The 18,102-nt window shown below is 44.7% G+C and overlaps 1 protein-coding gene across 1 annotated transcript in view; it reads left to right on the top strand.

The window, feature by feature from the left end:
* Positions 1-18,102, top strand: part of LOC119383701 (soluble guanylate cyclase 88E) — an 84,232-nt gene that overhangs the window by 47,555 nt on the left and 18,575 nt on the right. The window contains exons 6-10 of the mRNA XM_037651971.2: positions 1,494-1,578; positions 2,944-3,073; positions 9,713-9,859; positions 16,009-16,155; positions 17,821-17,977. Of these exons, the coding sequence (XP_037507899.1) occupies positions 1,494-1,578; positions 2,944-3,073; positions 9,713-9,859; positions 16,009-16,155; positions 17,821-17,977 (666 nt within the window). The remainder of the gene's footprint in view (positions 1-1,493; positions 1,579-2,943; positions 3,074-9,712; positions 9,860-16,008; positions 16,156-17,820; positions 17,978-18,102) is intronic.

Below are 18,102 nucleotides of genomic sequence, written 5' to 3'. Positions count from 1 at the left end.
AAGTGCGTAGCACGGGCACCCAGCGATTCCCGTTCGTTCAGTTTCCACTGCTCTGTTTACCGAACCGTCGATAACGCCGATGTTTGAGGTAAGCATGTAGGGTTTCCCAGGACGAGTAGAATCTCGTCCGGGCTTTATTGACTCCCTCATTGCTACAGTAGTTGAGATACGTGTCGTCCGCAGCGAGTTTCGTTCAGTTGTTTCCGGCTTCAGATTTAGCGCCGGAGATGTGCCGGTGAGAGGAACATTCGATTGCTTAGCGAGGCGGTAGTGCCCTGTCTTGCGCGGCGCCGGAGTCAGACGCATGCTTACGAAACGTTTTTAGCGGTTTTAAGTTGATTATTGCAATGACTTCTTGGTTATTTCTTTTAATCATCTTATTTTAGACCTCGTTCGTTAGTTTGAACCCGGTTTTAGGCATTGCTAGCCTTGGTTTCGGCCTGTATTGACCATTTGATTCTGAGCGTGATAACACCACATGAGATCTATGGATAAATGACAAGCCGGGCCTTTTAAGTGCTACGCACTTAAAAGCACATTCACTGTTAGGCATTTTTATGACCACCTAATCAGCCATATTTTTGGTGTGCGTCTGCAGCTGCATTATCACGCGACATCACTGAAAACGAGGATGGTAAATCAGAAATTGCAATAGCTTTGTAATAGTTAACGGCCGTTAGAGGCATTCACGAAATTGTAATAGTTCACGGGCGTTAGAGGCATTAAAACCAGCGTTGAGAGCCGACGGGAACAGCCAACTAAATTACGATACAGCTGCAAATACGGGTTCTGTACACGGGTTATTGAAATTCCAAAAACCTCACTAGTAGGGTATTCAATACTCCAATAGTTTTTGTTGAAGAGATCTGAGCTGTATTTCCGATCAATAAAATTATTTCGCAATTACATGGGGACCTTTATTTCGGTTACTAGAGCTTACTTGATGATTTGGACATTTCGGAAGGTTTATTTTGGTCTTATGACGGCAGGATCTTACGCAATGCGCTGTTGGAATTATATGCCGGTCAGCATCAAATTTGAGCGCTTGTCTCTTTATTAAAATCAGTGGTGGTGTAACCTGCAACAGAGAATTAGGGTAGGGAAAACTCAATGTAGATCTAAGTTTGAACAATAAAAGTAGTTAGAAAGGGTACTTGCTGATTTTGTACATAATTGAAAGTTACAAAATTCGTCGGTAGTGTACTTCGGATGAGAGCCTAAAGCGATGTAGAATGGCTATGTGTTCCTTTTCTTTATTACAATGCATGTTCCTTCCCCCCTCTCTTTCTACTGGTGAAATAAATACAATACAGCAGAGGACCGGTGCGGTTGATATTGCTGCTTTTGTTTAAATGGGCGAGGCGCCGCACATAAAATGGCGAAATTTAAACGTGAATGATTGTTCTGCGCTGGTGACTTCGCAGAATGTTGCGGAGTGCTGTACTGGGTCATGCCCCGCACAGGTTTTAGGACCATATTTTGAATTTTTGCAGATTACGAGGACGCACTGCTGCACCTAAAAGGACAGATGATGTACATGGACGAATGGAAAAGCATGGTGTACCTAGCAACACCAGTGTGAGTTACCATAAAATTCTGAATTTTTGATCAAACTTCGACTTCGGAATTTCGTGTTCACACTGAAGGAAAATCTACTAAGAAAGAAAGTTCGTTATGCTTGAGCTAAATGACATGATGTAGTGTCAGATGAACGTCTTCTTCATTATGTTCGGCATTAAATCATGGTGGGGCAACCGTCTATCACCATGTATCACCGCTTAAACAATATGCAATCCATGTAAAGCATTTTCCACAATATATCATGGTAGAAAAGCAACTAAAACGTGTTGTTTCTGTCGGAAATTTTATGTAACCTCCGAGGCGCGTTGAAAAAGCAAAAAGGTCAGTAAGGCAGGGGCTTTCTTTTTCTTAACGCAACATTCTTCTCATAACCTGCGATTAATAGAACAGTTTGTTTAAAAGAAATACATGGAATAGCTCTTGAATCTGCAACACTAACATTTACAGTCGCAGCTGCTGAACTGAGGGTTCACGCAACTGAATTCGCAACAGGTTACCATTGACAGATAAAACGGATTAGTTTGTGACTATAATTAAATGTAAATAAAAATATCCAATGATGGTTATCTGTTATATTTAGAGCTGTGGACGTTAAATTTATAAGTGTTCTTGTAAATAACGGGAGGACGAAAGACTGCGCAGATGACTGTGAACATTATTTGATAAGCAAGAAATAAAATACTCTCAGAGCATAAAACACAAGCGAATATAATGTGTTAATAGGGTCAAATAGGGCTTGCGCTGCGTAACTTTCACAATGAGAATACCGAGGGCCTGAGACGAGACCGGTAATGCAGGGCACATGTACTTCCTGATAACGTAAACTTGATATCGACCCGTGTGCCATAATGGCGTATAATGAAGCAAATGATTAGCACGTAGGCCCTCTACCAGACTTATTTTATCCGACGTTGGTTATAGACATGCATCAAGGTAACAATTGTACTCAGGCCAACACTACCTACAAATGACAATGTCCGAGCATAGCACATTAAGCGTATATGAATTATTGAAATATTAACGAAATGTGTTCGCTGAGCTGCATGACACGTCAAATTTTCCTTAAATTTTAGTCGTATTACGCACAGTGAAGAATTGACAGCTTAGCAGAGACGAGTGTTTCCGCGTGATCTCATAGGCGTGACGGCAGGCTGTTTTGGGGGTCCATACAGAAAATCATCTTCATTTTATAGGACCAACAAAGGGACAGATCGAGGAATTATTGAGATGTCGTTACCATTGGGGAAGCACATATAAGAGCAGTGTTGTATCAATAGTCAGATTTACCTTCGACACCTCGCAAGTCACGTTGTTTTGTCTTCTACAAGGTATTATTAATTCATTTACGATGGTTAAATGCAGCATGCGCGACCTAGAGACAATGGTGCTGACGGGACTCTACATCAACGACCTCAGCATGCACGACTTTAGCCGGGACATGGTGCTCGCCGGACAGCAGCAATCCGCTGAACTGAAGCTCGCACTAGATCAGGTAAGCATACAAAGAGGAATGGCCGATGGGTGAGATTGAATACAATTTATTTATGACATTGGTTTGTGTGTAACGTATACTCTAAGCCAGCTGTAAACACGAGAAATACAGCACGATCCTGGAGGAATGTGTGATAGACAGTAAAACTGCACGGTCTAACCGACGGTCAGCAGGTTCTTCTGAACACGAGAGGGAGATTAAAAAGAAAGTTCGATTTGACAGCAGTTCAAAAGAAAGCAAAATACGATAAGCGTGAATACTACACACATTCGTGTTGGTTGGATATTGCAGCCGGATGACGAGAAAAAAGTGAGATAGACAATGTGGTTGCAACTCGTTTACTTGCGCGAATATGCGTGTTTTAGCTTATTTCAGTTTGAGTGTGCGCTTGGAGGTGTCGTTATACAGTAGCCGCTGTAACATTGCTCATAATCAGCGAACGTGGCCAACACGTTTATCGCAGGAATTGTTCTGTGTGCAGTGCAAGGATTTTTAACTGATTTATGCTCCTTGCATAGCAAAAAGAAAAAGAAGGCCCTTATGAAAAGTAGAGAAACATCACAAAGAGAGGAGGCATATAGACTAGGGCTCTTGACAGCGAAAGGGAAGGAATCTTTGGAACGAAAGTGCAGTAATCTTGGCTTCGTATAGAACAATGTATTGTGCTTTTATGTCAAAGTGGTTCAGATTTGATTTGTTCTGCATGCAAACATGACGATAAACAATATATACGCGTCGACGACACGAATCACTGCTTCTCTCTCATGTCGACGTCTGTAGAGTGCTGTAGTCTGCGCGGAACACTGATTTCTTATTCGTATGCATACGAACACTTGCGTATGGGATGTATCAAGACTACTGCACTGAAGCAAACACTGCCGGAGGCTGTCACTTGTTTAGCACTTTCGTTGCCTCAAAAATGATCACAGTACGTGTAGAGGCCTCTCGTGCGGCGACGTGGCAACACTCGCAATAAAGTATGTGTTGTCTAACGCTTTCTCGTGCCTTGCAAAGACAGCGAATGGTCCACAAAAACTTGCAGTTTGCTCCAAGTGACGCATTTGAACGGGTTGCTGGCTTGGAGCAACGAGGCGATGGAGTGTGCGGCGCCGGTGGCATCCATAGCTGCTTTCTGAAAGACGGGTATTGCTGGGCAAGGCGTATGAGCCTTTACCTTGTAGTTTATATCCAATAGAGCGATGAAACGGTTGACTAGACAGACGAGTTGGAAAAATAGAAACAGAAAAGAACGAATGCTCAGAAGCGTTTCTCATCCGCCGCGAGCTCTGTCTTCTTTCTCGCCCAAGATTCTTCCAAATTTCACAAGCTGGCCTGCGAGAAACCAGGCTGTGTCTGGCCTGCTTTACGTTCACTTCCTTGTTTCGTACGTACATACATAGACGCACTTCGCATGTACATAGAGAACATGCGAAAGGTGAGAGGTACAGCTCGCATCTGCAAATGATTGGACTCGTCGCAATTTTGGGCGTGTTAGCGACAAACTGAAAGAGAAGAAAAGGCGGACTGCAATTCGAACAACGCGCCTATATTGATAGTATATAAGGTTCTGCTACCACGTGGCGATCTCTTGTATATTACAACGTCTTGAAGTACAGGGGAATTCTCTTATGACTGCTAATGTTTTGAGTACTGTAACAGCATAATAAATGCGATATAAGGTAGCATTTTTGCTAATATGAGATTCGTTGTATGAACAGCCATCATCTTCACTTAACCAACGCAGCTTGTTACACTCTAGTGCTTACTACCTGGCAGGGCAGGGGACCATTTAGAAAAAAATATTCCTTTAGATATTTGTGCAAATACGGAGCTTTAATACTTCATGAAAAACATCTGTCGCTACTATACGCGCTGTAACATTTGAAGCCGATTCTCTGCAATGAATTGAATATGCATGAATTCCTTAGATATCCATTAGCCATACATCGCGCCCAACTGAAATCGGATACTAGGCTTGCCGCTAGGCACACCGCTCAAACATTTATTAACGACCAGTTTTTTCTATACAGAAACTCTCTTTGATTTTAGAAGCTGCACCCATAATATCATAAACTCGCGCATCCTATGTATGTTCAGCAATGCAGAAGTACAAATTCCTACAATGATTTTAATTGCTTAGCTAACCACATTCCGTAAAACAAGGCTTACGTAATTCAGTCGCCCGCTCGCATAAATGTGTCGAGCAGCCCAATGATACAGCTGGCTAGCAGAACGGCACTGTAGCCCCAGGACAACGCACACTGGTCAGCAGCACTGAGATAACATTAAATGGACCATCGTGGCAGTGGCCGCACATATACGGTTGGGAGGCTGCGCGAACATTTGCCGTGGACAACATGCACAAAAGATGTGCGTTCTGTGCTAGTAAGCGTCATAGGCTCACTTTCATGCGGCGCTGGCATCCCTGTTGATTAGCCTCCGGTGTAGCAATCCACCATGACTCCCGGATCAGTTTTTGGGCAATTTCGCTTCAGCGAGGAATAACTGAGATCCAAACGGCCTGCTTCGTATCAAGAATTTAGTTTTGAATAGCCTCGCTGAAATAATTGCGTAGGAGGTGCTAAACGGCTGCTATTACACAATTGTGCAGAGTAAGGTTGTGTAGTTCACTTTCCGCCCTCTATATATTTGTGATAGGCCTGGAAAACAGCCTCACAGTACCCGCTACTCTCACATGTTGCGACGGCTTGCTGTGCCCTACCGGTGATAATAAAAATTGATTGGCATGCATTTTATGTACTAGCACGACAAGTGCCTATAGTGGCTAAAGTTCTTACCCTATCTTCGCTGTTTATCAATTCGACATCAACACAGTGCCACATCAATCACGAAAAAAAAAAAAATCCACAGCATATCCACGGGGTGAATGATGAAGAGTGGGGCGAAGCTCGGGAGGGAATCATCGGTAAACCGTGAATACTCCGAGCGAAAGTGAAAGCGCACCAACAGCGAGCGGATTTTATTACAACGGTCCCGCTAGCGTACGTCGCGCACTAAATCGAATGATTGCCTTCCACCAATGACACGCGCCATATGTGAATGTTCCGTGAATTCTGTCCAGTACATCATCAACGACGTGAGATCGTGCGCGTTTATACTAAAGGGTCGATGAGAGTCATGGCGACTCGCAGCTCACTTTAATTTTACATGTACGCTGTGAATTTTTATTGTTTAATCACGCACAGGAGAAATCTCATACATGCACTACCTTGGAGGCAAAAAATCACACCATCTCCCGCTAAAGGGGACCATGAGGCGATGCGAAGCAGCGTTTCGGCATGTAGAGCCCGCGTTTCAGAGGTGAGTGGGGAGGGAGAGAGGCAAAGGGGAGAGGGGAAGTGGAGAAGGGAAGGGAGACGGGTAAAGGGGAGGGGAAGTGGTGAGGAGGTGTGTGAAGAGGGCTTGCGCATGCGCAGTAAGGGTGGTCACGCCGCGCACCACCATCGGATTGAACTTCGCTATAAGATGCTTCATATCTAAAAACGCCATCTAGCGTGCATTCACCCAACCGCTATATTGCACACATCTCTATGGGACAGCGCCATCTAGTATATCGTCACCTAGCTGCAGTTTCCATGCATCTCTATGGGACAGCGCCATCTATTGAATCATACGGGGGACGCGACGGCGGGGGAACGCCGGACGGAGTGACGACCGACCAGGTGATGCTATAAGGAGCTTCGCCCCTAAAAAGTCACTCTATGTAAATAGATTTCATGCTTGCTTGTGTAAGCAGGAATGAAATCATTTGAAATTTCTTAAATGGAAAACGCGAACACTGTACAATACCGCGGCCTGTTTGAACCTTTATCATTCATCACTCTAGTGCACTTAAAATTCTTTATATGAAATATATTGCTATTCCTAAAGACGGACTTGCTGTGTCAGAGACATTGTGAGCATCGACTTCAGGTTGATAGCCCGCCAGGCCTGTGCATTCATAATGCATGGATGATGAGAATTCTCTACCGCGCGCATGGCAGATGGTTCGGTAGGGCACACAATGGAATGATGTCTTAGGGAGGGACAGAAGAACGGACCCATTGATTCACTATAGAGTGCGATCGATCGTATGAAGGAGCATCTACTTTACTACGAAAGAGAGTAGTAAAACACATGTTGGTCAACATTCTTTACAAAACACACAATTAATTATGAATTGTTTGCTTACTGAAGCCACGATCAAATCTTGAGGAGCGCCGCAGACGTGGACTCTGAGTTACTTTTATCAGCTGCAACGTTACGTAATGTAAGTGTACAATGGTTTGTTTAATTTTTTCACTCCGGCACGTCAGAATTCAGTCAGTGCCTCCGGGTTCCAACAGACATTTCCAGTTTAGCAGCTTAGCAGCTTTCTTAACGCTCTTGTGTTTAAATTACCAATGCCAGTGCTCGCCGTTAATCGCCTGTTAATCACCTGTTAATCACATTACGGCCCGTAGTAAACGGGTATGTGCCACACGTGTCTGGAAGAAAGGGTTTGACGATGTACGCGACATGATTTTCACGTTATTCATGTAATGACGAGACAGTCATATTCGTCAAGTACTATTGCCCTACTTTTGGTCTCCAACGACCTAAGGAGGCGATCACGAGAGCACCAAGACGTAGGCGGCTTGATAGATAGGTACGTAGATAGAAACGCTCAAAGTGCTTAGAGTTCGCTTAGAAATGCGTCGCATTTATTAATTATCATGTGCGCAATAGGGGCTAGCAGGTACAAGAGTTTTGATAATAGAATTGCAAAGGTACTGCAATGAACAGCATTTTACAAGTCTTGGGGCACATTATGCACGCGACACCTGTGTAGTCAACAAACGTGTACTTAATATGTATCACTGCTGTGTTATTGTTCAGGCACATCTATGCTGAAAACTGCAAAACGAGAACTCCCAATAGCCCTATTGACCATGGAAGCATGCCTGGCCTTTGCTGTATCAGCGCTGTGACCTGTGCTAAACAGCTTCGCTGGTCATCGACCTTCACAGAGTGGAATGGCTCACAAAACTTTTTCAGATATTACTAATGTTCCTAATTTGTGGTTGCGTATTCATTCCCTTCCTTGCTATTATTAGCATTTTTTGTTAACAAACCTGTCGGAGTAACTGGCCAATTGCGTTAGGTTAAATCAAACTTGCTGTGGAACAAGAGAGAGAGAGAGAAGGAATGTAGGAAAGGCAGGGAGGTTAACTAGACAATGCGTCCAGTTTGCTACCCTACACATGGGGAGGGGGAATAGGGGAGTAAAAGAGAGAGAGAGAAGGATAGACACATGTCACATCACACACACAGTGCCGAGTTTCACAGGCGGTCGCTCAATAGGGTTCTTTTCAAGTACCGCAGTAGGGCTCGTGTGGCTTTCTGGGCTGATATGCTGCGCGACCAGGCTCCTAAGATCTTTGCTTCATTAAAGGGACGGTCATCCAGTCTATCCAAGGCACACTGGAGAGTCCGGCGATCTTCATCAAATTGCGCACAGTGGCACAAGAGATGTTCAGTAGTCTCTATACAATTGCAGCTTTCGCACATGGATGAATCGGCCATGCCAATGCGATGGCTGAATGAGTTAGTAAACGCTACACCGATCCACAACCGGCACAGCATTGTAGCGTCACGTCGAGAAATCTTGGATGGCAGTTGTAGCTGGAGTAATGATTCAAGGTTCTTAGGGCGAGGATTGGAGTTAAGCGGAGAATTCCAGTGCGCAAGCGTGGTATTATGCGCGATGCGACGAAGTTCTCTAGCTGCATCTACTCTTGACAAACTGGTTCATTATGCTTAGGGGAAGTACAGAGCGAATGTGATGTATTATGTTGATGTTACCTACTAAGGTATTGCATGAACGAGTGCTATACGCCGATCTCTTTGCTTTGTAGAGAGGGGGCGAGAAGGCAGTGCGCCGGTGCATCTTGTAAGGACGGAATTCATTCTCTCATATTTTGCTTTTCTAGTGTCCTATATTTTCCCGGAATTTTCTTTAATATTTTGCAACGCGTTGATTGGTTCCTGTCTCATTGCGCATGCGTCGTATTTTTGTTCGAGTTGGTGGTTGCTGATTGAAATGAAAGTAATGTAAAGTTTATATGTTAGACCGACTCTTTCACTTCTCCTTCTTCGCAATTTTGTTCCGTGGTCAAACTTAATGAGCTTTTCCAAATTGGCGTGATAGAAGGAAGCGGTTTGTTGCTCGTTTCAGGAGAATCCAGTATTTCGAAACTTTTCGGCAGTTTCTGCGCCCATGCGCCACCCATTAAACGTGATAGTATAGTCCGTTGCAGTTAGTACCACTTAGTTGCGCTGTTCACCAGGGGTGATAGGACCCGGTATCGCGGATGAACTTTAGGAGAAGCCGAAGCGTATGTCTCAAATATCCAGTGACCTCGCGAAAACCAAATGTCACTTGGACTTGAGTTAGAGGACAACACCTTGCGTTTTGCTCCACTCAATAATACATTCTGCGTTGAATTGAGAAATGAATATCACAAAGGGCAGGAATATTGCACTATATGGCATCATATTCCTAAAATGCCAGCTCGCCGTTTAGCCTCTACAGAAGGTGTTGTGGAATTCGCCTGTTAGAGCGGCACTTGACATAAATATTTTCTGCCTTCCACGCAGGAGCTCCAGAAAAGCCGTCAGTTGGAGGAGTCTATGCGCAAGTTGGACGTCGAGATGAAACGAACCGACGAGCTACTCTACCAAATGATACCCAAAACAGTAGCTGACCAACTGCGAAGCGGAGAGACGTCTGTAAACACGTGCCAGGTGCGCAGCGTTTTTACATTTTCTGTTCACCTGACCGTTGCCCACGAAGGTTTTCAAGAGCCGACGCGCTGCTTGAAGAACTGTTCGACGTGCAGGGTCCACCGCGAAGTGTATATGTCTTCATATAGAGTTCTTCGTAGCCTTCGTTCACTTATTTCCCTTCCCCCAGTGCAGGGTAGAAATTGAGTGTAGAACTGAGCGTAGCGCTGTTGTTGAGTTCCAGCTTTGAAGAAGACAAGTCCACTTGTCGAAACGTCAGCTCGAGCACCCACCCACTGTTTACAGATTTTTTCATTTCCTATTCCATCAAGCATGTACGATGTAGCTAAGTAACAAATAATACTAAATAAAAAAAACCTGTGCGTGTGCATTCAAGCGGCACTGTAGTCAAATATATTTTGGTATCAATATGTAGATTTTAGTTCAGAATAGCCTGCTTACTAAAGCTGGCAAACTCATTTTTTGCTTACAAAACAAGAACAGCACCTCTAGAGTTCTTACTGCACTCTGCTCATATCTGCTACGTGATGTTGAATTTCGGCCAGTTGATACCTGTGCATTGAACTAATGAGTGCAGAGCGTAATATTAGTATACACGTTGAATGCCTTCATAGCAGCAAGTACGACATAAATGCAATCAACAGTTACTCATTGCGATGATGAACGGTGATCATGCAGTATTATAGAGCGGCTCACCTTGAGAAAAATGATGACTCGACGCAGGGGATAATGAAGAACTCCGATCTGTGCCTCATTCAGCACAATTTTCTTTTGTGACGCCCCCGTGTTGTAGTCGCTGTACTTTCAAGTTAGTTCAACTCTCGTCCGATCGTCATGCATTATTAAGACGACAGTCCTAAATGGCTCATTAGTCGAAAAATCAGGGCCCTTATTTACAAAAACGTCTCACGCTAAATGTTTTCGTCAGTGAATATTTCAGCCAATCACAATGCGGAGCCTATCATTAGTGAAGGCGCCTGACCAATGGGAAAACACAACTACGACAGAGAACTTTTGTGATTTCGGCCCCTGACTTCCGGCGTCGTCGTGAACACGATTCATACCGGAAGTCTCGTCAAGTGAACCCCAAAGACAATGATGTCAAATGATTAGAAGCCCAAAAAATGTGGAATTCAGAAGGAATCAACTTAAGTTCAAATGAATGAAGAGTGAAGAACGTACAATGAAGCGAGTCAAGAGTCAAGCGCCGTGCATTCAACCAAGTGAATTAAGAGCGATTCGAGCGAATTAAGAGTGCTTCTCAGAGCATAGGCTTTCGCCTGTTACGTCCTCAGCGTCAGCCAGAGGGACCCGGTGATTTTCTGATTAGCATTCTGCATAGTAAATAAGGTTTACTAATGTGTGCGAATGGAGCCTGTGAACACCACAACGCACAGCCAACGGGCTGTGTGACAGTTGTAATTTTTATACACTTTATAAGAGAAAGCTGAGACGGTCGTTCGGGAATATATAATTCAATAAATTGAGTTCAAAGGCTAGTAATCATCACTGCATCACAGTTGGTTATCCTTTCAGCAGGTGGCAACCGTAAATATGATGTACCAAAGGGGCAACTGGGCTGTCGAAAAAAAAGTCAATTGGAGCTACGTGGAGCATTTCCTCCGAAGCAAGGTATACAAACTCCACGTCGCGATTCACACTCCCGTCCCCTACCCCCTCCTCCTCCCTAGCTTCCCTTCTGAAGCACGTCGTGATGGCGCACTTATGGCGACCCCGTCCCTGACCGGCGCTCAGATGCCACGTCTGAAGTGGCTGCGCGCACCGGGAGAAGTCCGGCTGACGCGCGGCAGCTTTTAAAGCCCGCAAATTTGCGTCCCTTCGCCGCTCTCCTAAAGCGACCGCGTCAGACACTTGACGCTCCCAGTGCGCGACCTTGCCCGGGGATTTCAATATCGCGGCCAAGTCCAGGCGAGCAATTTTGCGTATGTATACCGTCCGGCACATCGCCGACTGAGCATGCTCGGTTCTGGGTATTTCTTATAGCGTCTTTCCACTCTTATAACGGATGCCTGGCCCCTGAAGTAGGCAGAGCTTGCTGAGTGGTAGGAACATGATGCAGGGCGTGTCTCTGGTTCGGGATATATTGCGGTCATTTGTGTATCTTTCTTTCACCTTATGCCAGCACGCTCAGCTAACGGCTGCTGGTTTAAATATAACCATTATAACTATGAATGTAATTTATCTATACATTTTTGAAACTTTAATTTGTTGTATTAGAGTAACACTAAAATTACTGTATCGTGTGTTCATTTTAACACTGCAAGTTCTTGTGATGCTTACGATATCAGGTACACTGGAGTGTTAATGATTTATGTAAATCGAAATATTGGAGGAGCTGACGGGTTTAGCGATTGCCAACTCGTTTCAGCAACAAGGCGTGAGTAGTTGTAATACCTACGGACTGCCTTGAGAGCCATTCAAGGTTGGTTTCGCAGAACGTTTTCTTCGAATAGCGCAGCTCAGAAGGAGTAAAGGACCATCAACTCATGTTTATTACTACATCTGTCTCCCGTTTGTTATGTACTTGATTCTTGTACGCTTTCTTAGTTGCACTAATGCTTGAAAACTATTCTTTCACCCCGCAATTGGCACATGTCTTAGGAAGTAAAAAAATAATGTTAACGCGTGGTTATTCATGGGACAGAAATAAATTCACACTGAACCCGACATTGAAAACATAAAGGAGACACGAATAAGTTACTATAAAATTGAATACAGCGCAAGTAAAATGGAACAATAATGTTCGTTTTAAACGAATAAATGGAGAAACCTTAACAAAGAACCGTAGCGAGTTGGCGAAGTGCATGCATAAAATGCTAGTTAATCTGGCATTTTAAACATGGACTCTGCGAGGTATAGCAGGAAGAAAAAATTGGCCGCGTATCTGCGTGCTTCGCTGCAAATGTCGTGTAAAGACGATAGAAGAGGCGCTGTGTGAGATATGGACGCCATCTGGCAATACGTCGGGAAACATGAGTGCTGTGTTGCGTGCTGGTAGTCCCGGCGCAGCAGCAGGCGAAGACCGGCGGTGACCAACGCGACCGGCGGGGACGCCAGCCAGCCCGAAAACGCGGTTTGGCGCGAAGCGCTGAAGCAGAGAAACGTCCGCACTCAACTAGTACTCTCCACACACTCTTTTATTTACACGTCGCCTGGGTAAAACAGGAACGCCAGAGCGGCGCCCACAACCGGCAGCCTGAAGGCCGCCCACAACGCTGCTTTTTCATTTTTTAAATATTTTTTTTCACCTTCTTGGCCTTCTCAAAACTAAAGTTTTTCAACACCAACCCATGGCATTCGTACAGTGCAATACAGAACCGAAACCGAAACACAACAATGAGCTCGTGCGAAGGGCACGGAGGAAGGCAAATTTCAGCGCAGTCGCATTTTCAGCTTTGTTGAAACAGCGCTCACTAGACGACGACGAAGTAAAAGAAGGCACACGACAGGCAGCGCCTGTCCTGTGCCTTCTTTTACTTCGTCGTCGTCTAGTGAGCGCTGTTTCAACAAAGATGAACGCATACCAACTCGCTCAAGCTTGCATTCTTATGCATTTTCAGCGCAGCTTAAGAAACTAGGGTCCTTAAAATTACGTATGTATGCATCTTCTATTAAAGGAACACGCCACCTAATACTTACCTAGTGATGTTGCACCTCAGATATGCATGATATTTAATTTTTGATCGACAACGTTCACAAGTATGAACAGCCGTACCAGTTCAAGACGGCTGGCCCTTGGGCAAGTGGTTCAACTTTGGCCGAGTGGCTGAATCGAGGGACGTGCCGACAAACAGAAAGACAGACAGACAGAAAGACAGACCAAAATTTCTGCGTTTAAGTTCCCCAAGAAAGACTATCGTCTTTAAAAGCACTCCCCCTGAGCTAGGTCGTCGTAGCCTATGCTTAATGTTCTGTCGGTTTCATTCGTGCTGCGCTTTAAAGTTTTACTTAGTAACTTCAAGAGAGGTTCAAATAAGGCCATTGGGACTAGGTTTTCCTCTGCCAGAATGTGATAACTTTTGAGCTCAAATCCACAGGGCATGCCTGGTAATTAGTGCGCATCGGGAACATTACGCGACCCAGCGTTGCGGAGTGTTGCTCGTGTGCTCGTGCCCTGCGAAGGCAGGCAACAGACAAAGCTGCCGCAGTTCGTAGCTTGTACATTAAATGCGATGGAAGGCATGCAAGTGCTAATGGACTAAGCGAATTATAAAAATATTTTCGGAAAAAAAGAGACATTACGAAAATCTCTTCGGAGAAGTCGCGCGTCTGCTACGTGGCAAAATTCAGTGCATAGAATGCTTCCCGAGACTTGGTGGGGAAATGGGGGGAGGAAAGGGGATGTATTGCAAGGTGTGCTGGTCGTGAATTTATCGGCCTGCTGGGCACCGTCGCACGCTTAGCCTTTAGTGGTTTAGTTCCGACGGGTCCACGGCAATTAGAAGTAAAGAATTTTTATTGCCCTTAGCTCGTGACATACGGCATGCACAGAGAAGGTTGTATGGTGAGGATGCTTTAGCGAATGCTTCAGCAGCAACCATGGGATTAATAGTACTCCTGGGGAGAGGGACAAGAAAACTTCCTTTCATATTGTGCCGATGTCATGCGTTCAGCTCAGCATTACTTTAAGAGGAATGGAGCTAAGTGTTCACCAGGTTGTTCACGCCTAAAGAGAAGATTTTTTAAGGGATTTTTTCCTAGTGCGCAATTGGTGAAACATACACTCGCATACAAATGCAATTTAAGATTTCTGTTGTATGCACCGACCATTGGTAGCGCATAGGAGCACCAGATGAAAGGCGATCAAGTTTCCCGGAGAGTTGCAGTCTATCACATTTCGTTACGCTACTGCCTTTATAAAAGCCAGCCGATGCATCGCGCTCTTGGGGATAAAGGGCCCGGATAGAAGCACATGCAAAGAGGGACTTATGTTTCAGCCTCACTGTGGCATTTTGTGATATCAGCTACGCGCATATGAGGGCTTGATATATACGTAGATTATCTTAAAGTGCTAGCTGCACCTCTGGTATGCGCTGACAGAAAAAGTGCAGCACTTCTCAAATACTCGTTAACGTCTTTCACCACACTTTTCGAGTTGAGTAGGAGCACTTCAGAAGCCACCTACCATCCGCAATTCTTGTCAAATGGAAGTAGGTTGATGACAAAGGGCCCTATGTCGTGCGTAACTACAGGCAGTGTGATTAACACTGCATGACCGCTTCACGTTGCCAAAGCGTTCGAATCTTGTCTTGGCTAGTGCATTTCCTCTAGGGGGTATACAACTTTCTACTGTATTGGCCTGGTCTTTAAAGCAAGCACAAACGCTGATTAGGAGAGTAGCATGGCTCGCGTTGTTTCAAGGAACCATTAATCTTTCTGGGTTCTCTCTGAAGCTCCTGTCTGGGTAAACGCGGTTTCAATTAAGGTTGGAGATGTAGCATCGTCTCTTACTCTAATTACTGCTGGAGGGAGAAACTGAGCTACTTGTGCTGTGGCTTCTGGCGAAGTCAACGATGGTCTTCCATTGTATGTTCTCCAAAAAATAGAGGAACTAAGAAATAGCACTTTCTAAGCGGCTTCCCGTGTGCCCGAAACCTGAAACTCGTTTGAGTGCTGTATTTTCTTCTTTCCTTCACGCGTTGTGTTTAGCATCCCCTTACATTGCGTTATCGTATTTCTAAACCGCATTTGGTCGGTGCAGGACGACTGCCGGAAGTGCTGCGCAGTATTGTTGTTTGTAAGCGGCATTGGTTCGTATTTTCAATATGTAGACCGAAATAAGTAGCAAATGCGCTGACGTCAGATCTAGTGTCCAACGAAGCACTACAGAGATGGCGTTCTCAGTCGGCATAGGGAAACCTAATTACGATTCTAGGCGGAAGTGCGCTATCACAGTTAGGTCAGACTGCGGGTGTGTAGTGTATGCTCTCGCAGTTTATGCGTAACTTGACATTTCCGGATAGACGTAAACTTGACACGGGTTTCTTTTGAAAGAATGTGTGGATGTCCAAGGTCCAGCATTGTTACGAAAAAGCGTCAACGCATGTCAGCGCACTCAGGATATTATAGCCATCTGTGGATGGTTATGACCAAACACAGGACTTACTTGCTTTTTGCGCTCTTCGCAGTACTTCGCGTCGGTCACCATTCTGTTCAGCGACGTGGTGTCGTTCACGGAGATCTGCAGCCGAATCACGCCCATGGAGGTTGTCTCAATGCTGAACTCCATGTACTCGCTATTCGACGAGCTCACTGAGAAGCATGGAGTCTACAAGGTGAGCCACACAAAATGGTTTCCGTTCAGTGACAAAAAGCTTGGAAACGAAGTAATATATGACTATACGGCTGTGTGGCTGTGATAGCGTGCCTATATTATTCCGAAATACGTCCGCCTGTCCTCCCTCTCATCTTCCAGTACCCTTTCTCTTTTCCGAGTGTCGTGTAGGCGATCGGGCTCAGCTTGGTTAACTTTCTTGGCAATCCTTGGTGACTTCTCGCTTTCATGCAGCAATAGTAATGTCATAATGCAAAACAACGTAGCCAAGTGTTAGTCAACATGTATAACAGTAGCGTTTAAGATACAGCCTCGTATAGGCTGTGTTCATATAAGAACGTCGGTGAATATCCGCGGATGCGCTTAAATTCCGCTGAAAAAAAATTTTTTTTGCAGTTCGAGTCCCCAGGGCCGCGAAACCATCGTTAGATTTGCGAAAAAAAGTTTGCCTTAGTAAAAAAAAAAATTACGAATTCTCCACTCAGCAGAATCACTTTTTGCGAATTGCGCGAACATGGGATTTTGACGAGATCCTACAATATAAACGTAGTAGCTGTGAGTCTCAAAATTGTTCTTGGCATGCTACGAGTAACGTATGTTTACCAAATATTGTTATCTTCCAGTTTTGTTGCCCGTATTTTATGAAAAAAATTGCAAATACGGCACTTGCTCAATAACGCTCTAGATTCAGTATTCTTTCTTCGCGTCTGTAATACTCAAAATTTCCACATTTTCCCAGAGTTTTGCCACACATAAGCTTGATAATTGTGCTAAATATGATTCCCGTGGATGGTGTCAAACGCAAACCAAAAATGCATAAATGAAGGCATATCTATAAAAATGCAATACTTTGAAATGCAATTAAAAAAAGCCATCTTCGATTTTCTTTGATCTACCCAGCATTAAAGCCTAGTTCGCGCTCTAGCTGAATCTGTAAAAACATGTAATATTTTGGGAGGTCGGAGTTACGACGCCGCTAAATTGCCCAAATTGACGTTCCCGTGCAATCACTTATATGTGCGATCATGTAGCTATCGTTGCCATTGTCGTGATGTTTAGGTCTTAAGTATGTTCTCTCGTGTGAACGAAACATCAAAGTGACAGAAAAAAGGACGAAGCGTTGGTTTAAAGCGCAAACTTGTACATATGCGTGTTTGTTGGATAATCAGTGTACGTGAGCTGATCGTTCCCTGCGAGCTCTGTACTGTTCTCTTGTAATTTGCTTATTGTGGACGGATTAAGGTATATAGCGCCTCATCCACGCATTTTCTGCACAAAAAAGCCTAATGTCTACGATAAAATAACTAAGAACGAGTAAAAAAATCACTCCGAAATCCAGTAGCAAGCCATTTTTGGGAACTGTGCCAAGACAACACAGTCAACTAGGCCTACCCACCGGCAGCGCATACTTCATTCACCATAGTTCACCGTAAACTATGACGTTCACAGGCACACATTTATCTGCAAGCTGCATCCAGAATATGCGGTATAGATCGTCGATTCATTGGTAACTGCCCATGACGGCTCATCACAGACACTTCGTGTACGCGAACGAGCCTCAGTGTCTCCCGTATTCGTTGTGTAATAACGGCTGCTGCAGTATTTTTGCGATTATCGAGAGTAAAGTCTTCCTTGTAGATGAGCTCTTGTTCATATGCCTCAACAGGTGGAAACCATCGGCGACGCGTACATGGTGGTGTCCGGTGCCCCGGAGCCGGAGCCCAACCATTCGGAGAAGGTTTGCGAGATGGGGCTCGCCATGGTGAAAGTGATAGGTGACCTGAAGGACCCCTCGACAGGAAAGAGCCTCAAGATACGCGTCGGTACGTGACAATTTAACAGCACGTTCAGATGTGACCTTTATTTTAGGAAAGACGCGTGAAATTTATTTGAACGAATACACAGCGTTTAAGGAAATACATACACAGAGTGCAAAGAACGAGGACGG

Source organism: Rhipicephalus sanguineus, chromosome 2 (assembly GCF_013339695.2).
Source record: "Rhipicephalus sanguineus isolate Rsan-2018 chromosome 2, BIME_Rsan_1.4, whole genome shotgun sequence".
Classification (NCBI taxonomy): Eukaryota; Metazoa; Arthropoda; class Arachnida; order Ixodida; family Ixodidae; genus Rhipicephalus; species Rhipicephalus sanguineus.
This window is presented reverse-complemented; position numbering and strand designations above follow the sequence as displayed.